Source organism: Octopus bimaculoides, chromosome 10 (genome assembly GCF_001194135.2).
Source record: "Octopus bimaculoides isolate UCB-OBI-ISO-001 chromosome 10, ASM119413v2, whole genome shotgun sequence".
Taxonomy (NCBI): Eukaryota; Metazoa; Mollusca; class Cephalopoda; order Octopoda; family Octopodidae; genus Octopus; species Octopus bimaculoides.
Window position 1 is genome coordinate 55,437,045 of NC_068990.1, and position 5,764 is coordinate 55,442,808.

Consider the following 5,764-nt stretch of genomic DNA (forward strand, 5'->3'; position numbering starts at 1 on the left):
CCAGCATGGATAAACAAGACACAAAAATGATGCTGATCAGTTTATATTCTAAGCAATTTCTAGGAAATTACAAGCAAAAGCAGTTTGAATTTTTATTCTACTTTCTGAACTGTCTGAAGGAATAGATTCTTCTGATGAATCAAAAAATTTGTTAAATGTGAACTGAGAAATTAGAGACTAGAATCAGATAAAGATTAGAAATAATGATAGACAATAAATGTTCACAGTTTTAACTTGAATTTTTGAGAAATAATAAAATTTGATAATAATAGTGTTTTAATAATCATGTGAGGTATTGATTTTTTTTTTTTTTTTGGTAAATTTCTTTGGGAACAGCTCTTTAATTGTATTCATTTCATGAATGAATACAATTAAAGAGTTGTTACCATTTCACGAAAGTTGAATACAATATTTATGTAAATCATATTTAACTATATTCCATTTACCTGTTATCTTTATATTTCAAGTATTTATCTGTTATCTTTATATTTCAAGTATTTCTAATGTAAGAAACTACATTTCAATTAATTTTGAAAACAATCAATAATCTGGATGGATTTAATAAAATAACAAACATTTCCATTATTAAGCTGCTATTTGGAATATAATGTAACAAAAGGTTCTTGCATTTTGTATTTTCTGGCATACAAGTTGACATAACATGTGTAACTATTCAAACATCATCACTTTCTTTCCAAATTATGCTGCATTTTGCATGGAATTTTTGGTCCTCCAAAGTCATCTTAGTCAACCTACTTTTTTGGCAGTAAATTTTGGTCTGAAAAATTCAACTTGTGTGCCAGAAAATATGGTAAAACTATGAAGGAAGTTTAACCCTTTCGTTACCAACCCAGCTGAAACTGGCTCTGGCTCTGTAGTATAAATGTCTTGTTTTCATAAGTTTTGAATTAATATCTTCCATCAAACCTTAGTCACAATTTATGTTCCTAACACTAGCTTAATGATGACTAAGATATTTTACTAAATTCTTCGTTATATTTAAAACAATTGAAAGAAACAGAGCATCTCAAAATAAATACTGTAAGGAAAGGATTAAAATTTAATAAGACCCTTATAGAACCAGCGGCAGGTTGTTAAAAGGGTTAAAATGTTTTTTTGCCATTGCTTTATTGCCATTTTTTAAAGAGCATTTAAAAAGAAATTTTTTTATATTCTGAAGACTAATTTATTGTTTATATTTTTTCTAGGCCTGATTTATTGTTGCTTGACGGTATGTTTCAATTTATTTTAACTGTGTTCCTCATTTTATGTTTTTTGTTATGTTGAGGTAGCCATGTATCTCCTCTACAGCAAGTCACCGGTTTCTGCCTCTATCATCCTTTAACCTCTCATCACTTGGCATAAAGCCACCTCCCTCAATACCATTTCCCAACTAAGTTGAGGGGATCTCATATTGCAGGTTAATTAGTGACTTCCTAGTGCTGTTGCCAAGTAAAAAAAGCATCCAGTACTCTCTGTAAAGTGGTTGGCATTAGGAAAGGCAGCCAGCTGTAGAAACCATTCCAAAGCAGACAGTAGAACTTTGCGTTGTCCTCTGGTTTGCCAGCTCCTGTCAAACCATTCAGCCCATCACAGAAAATGGATGTTAAATGGTGATGATGATAATGATGTTCTTTTTTCTGTATTATATGAAGTGTAACAGGTTTTAAAATGGGAAGTTGGCAATCCCAAAATATTTTATGTTAATTAGAAATCTTGTAGGAGACAAGGCACTCTCACTAGTATTGGTTGTTTTGATAAAATGCACCCAGTAAAGTGGTTGTTGAACAAACATTAAGTTAATAGGATTCTTTAGTCTTGCCAAGGACACGACAACCTCTTTAGTGATGGTGCTTCAATGAAATGCAATGAAAAATGATAGCTGTTAGAAAATGCATCCAGCCCTCAAAAACCATGCTAAATTGCAATACATGAGTAAGATGTCTCTGACATGTCTTAGAAAGCAGTAACTCCAAAACAGAATTATCTTGTGTTCCAGTATCTGTTCTGGGTCTTTGTTGTCTGAGTTTAAATTCCACCTAATAGCAGCTTCTCTCCTCGTGGCAGAAATGGGTCCTTCAAGAGACAACCAACAGTGGCAAGCTTCAGGTATCAGAGTAGGGTGATATGATGATGGGAGCAATATGTCTGTCATATCAATAAAACAAGTGGACATTGCACAAAAGTGGATAAACATTAGGATGGGATCCTCTCCCCAACTGTGGCCTCCAGAACTCTGACAACAAGCAATCAGAACAGATTAATGTATTTATATAGCAATGTGTCTATTTCTGTGTTGTGTAAGTTTTAAACGTTTTATATCTTACTTTACAGAACCTACAAACATGTTGGATATGAAAGCTATCATTTGGTTGGAAGATTATTTGCAGGTAGTTATACATGAATCTACTTTTGTTGCTGCTATTAATTAATGCTACTCATTAAAGCATTTAATTACTGGTATTAACTTTTGTTCTTTACTAATAACCATTTTAAAAGCCATTCTAACAGTAAGAATGGATGTCAAATTTAAGACAAACTTTTTCAAATGGTAGCCTTTATTTATTAATGATTTTATGTTTTAATGATTAGCTATGGGAATATTTTTGTATAGGCCTAATTGAGCAAAAGTGGTCTAATCAGGACTATCTTGTGCTTTTTTTTGTATATCAGGCACTTCAATATATCCTTCTTTGTTTAAGACTGTAGGCTGTGCTTAAGTGAGATTTGGATGCTATTTCTAGTAAACTGAACAACTACATAGTTGCTCACTTGTTGGTTATTGTAGAATGATAATTATTATAGTATTGTTTCCAGCCAACTCATTCAGGATATCAACAGTACTGCTTTTGAGCCTATTGTATTGAATGAGCTGATGTTATGGTATATTCATGAATTTTGGTTTAATTTTGACTTTGAAAAAATTCAATGATTTAATTATAGTTTTCTTTTTTGAGCTGAATCAATGCAAAGACCCACTATACATTCTGAATGTATTCTCATTTATTCATTCCTAGACGTGGACGTCAACAATTCTAGTTGTATCTCACGACAGACAGTTCTTAAATGCAGTTGCCACAGATATCTTATATTTACACAGTGGTCGTATTGACACCTATAAAGGAAATTATGAAACATTTATGAAGAGTCGCGAAGACAGATTAAAAAATCAACAGAAAGAATATGAAGCACAACAACAATACAGAGAACATATTCAGGCATGTATTAGCATTATCATCATCATTGTCTTTACTTTATAAAGTTACTTCTACAGATATTCTTTAGAAAGTAGAGCCACCAACTAATTTGTTATGATGTTTCATATACAAAACGCCTCTGTAAGGAAGGCTATCGAAGATAGAAAGTGGGTTTAAAAAGTGAATTAATAACACTGTTAACACTGGTGGTGCACAGCATTGACTTATAAGCCTTTAATATACTTGGTAGTATATTATGGTTGCGTAACGAAATATGGTGTCCCTATCACCAATTAACATTATTTTTACATCTGCTTTTTCCATGTTTATGTGGTTTGGATGGGTCCTTTCCAATACAGAGTTTTACTATCTGTTGCATTCCTTTGTCATCTCCATCGTGAGGTTCAACACCTTGAGATCAGTTTTTACTACTACTGCATATTTCTTCTTTGGTCTTCTGTATTTTCTTACAACTCAGATCGGTCACTATTTACTGATCTCTTATCCATATGCATTACATGCCTCCCCCCAAATGCAGTTGTCTCCCTTGCATACTGATTTTTCTTGTACTTAGTTTACCTTTGAGATTGTCTGTATTTTAATATTACACATTCATTTCTATTTAGCCTTTGCATTTACACAGCATTCAGCTCCCACAACTCAATGTCATGCAGCATCATTGTTCACACACATACACACAAGCACCATACAATCTAGTCTTTGCTAAGAGAATTTTCTTATTGTCAGCAGAGGTAATAACTCCTTGAACATTTTCCATCTTATTTTTATTCTGACAACCACTTTCAGAAAACCTTCCTCTATTGCCAGTTAGGTGGCCCAGGTAATAGAAACTATCAGCTACTTTTACAGAGTTTCCTAGACAGTGTAAAGTATTTATTTTACCTGTGCTCTAACTGCTAACTACTACTGCTGTGCATTTTATGACTGCACAGTAAGAAGTTTGCTTCCCAACCACATCATACTGGGTTCAGTCCCACTGCGTGGAACCGTGGGCAAACGTTTTCTACCGTAGCCTTGGGTCGACCAAAGCCTTGTGAGCGCCTGGAAAAAATTATCTGCAAAGTCAGTACAAAGTGTCTTATGACATTTCTTTCAAGTTGAGATACTGATCAGGTTGTCTTTAAATGCCATCCTTCCAAGGCTGACAAAAATACTGGGTGCATGGGTTGTGTTGATTTCATTATCTCTTGAAGTTTGAGCCCCAGCATGGCCACAGTTTAATGACTAAAACTAGCTAAAAAAAAAAAAAATCATCTTTCTGTCTGTCCTACAATCTATCCATTGATTCACCTACAAAGAAAATCCTAGATAAAACTTGTTTTTGTAAATCAAGAAAAAAAAAAAACAAAAAAAAACTTTAGATGTAAGTGCAGGTGTGGCTGTGTGGTAAAAAGCTTGATTCCCAACCACATGGTTCCTTGTTCAGTCCTACTGCATGGCAACTTGAGCAAGTGTCTTCCACTATAGCCTGGGGCTAACCAAAGCATTGTGAGTGGATTTGATAGAGGGAAACTGAAGCCCAACAATCGAGTGAGGTCGTTGCCAGTGCCACTGGACTGGCTCCCGTGCAGGTGGCACATAAAAAAACACCACTTGAGCATGGCCGTTGCCAGTACTGCCTGACTGGTCCTCGTGCCGGTGGCACGTAAAAGCAGCCACTACACTCTCGGAGTGGTTGGCATTAGGAAGGGCATCCAGCTGTAGAAACTCTGCCAGATCAGATTACAGCCTGGTGCAGCCATCTGGTTCGCCAGTCCTCAGTCAAATCGTCCAACCCATGCTAGCATGGAAAGCGGACTTTAAACGATGATGATGATGATATATACATGTGTGTGTGTGCGCTTGTGCTTGTGTTTGTCACCCACCATTGCTTGACAACTGGTGTTGGTGTGTTTATGTCCCTGTTTGGCGAAAGAGAGACAAATAGGCTTATAAAAAAAGTACTGGAGTTGATTCTTTTGACTAAGAATTCTTCAAGGTAGACTGGCCACAGTCTAATGACTGAAGCAAGCAAAAGATAAAAGATTATTATATGCTTTTGAAAGTATAATCTGTACAGAGAGTAAAAAAAATACATTAGCCACTATTTTGTTTTCTTTCTGTATTTTATCATGCTATAAACACAGTTTTGTTAGAAATGTTTTTGTTTTCTTAAAATTTATTTGCTTACCAACCGCAAGGTTCTGGGTTCAGTCCCACTGCGTGGCACGTTGGGCAAGTGTCTTCTATTATAGCCTCAGGCTGACCAAAGTCTTGTGAGCAGATTTGGTAGACAGAAACTGAAAGAAGCCCGTTGTAGATATGTATGTATGTATGTATATGTTTGTGTGTCTGTGTTTGTCCCCCCCCAACATTGCTTGACAACCGATGCTGGTGTGTTTATGTCCCTGTAACTTAGTGGTTCGACAAAAGAGACCAATAGAATAAGTACTATGCTTACAAAGAGTAAATCCTGGGTCAATTTGCTCAACTAAAGGTGGTGCCCCATTATGGCCACACTCAAATGACAAACAAATAAAAGAATAAAAGAATGCTTTTTTCTACAC

General features: G+C 35.3%; 1 protein-coding gene across 1 annotated transcript in view; it reads left to right on the forward strand.

The window, feature by feature from the left end:
• LOC106883066 (ATP-binding cassette sub-family F member 3) overlaps positions 1-5,764 on the forward strand; it is a 39,961-nt gene that overhangs the window by 21,879 nt on the left and 12,318 nt on the right. The window contains exons 10-12 of the mRNA XM_052970967.1: positions 1,209-1,231; positions 2,335-2,390; positions 3,018-3,259. Coding sequence (XP_052826927.1) covers positions 1,209-1,231; positions 2,335-2,390; positions 3,018-3,259 — 321 coding nt within the window. The remainder of the gene's footprint in view (positions 1-1,208; positions 1,232-2,334; positions 2,391-3,017; positions 3,260-5,764) is intronic.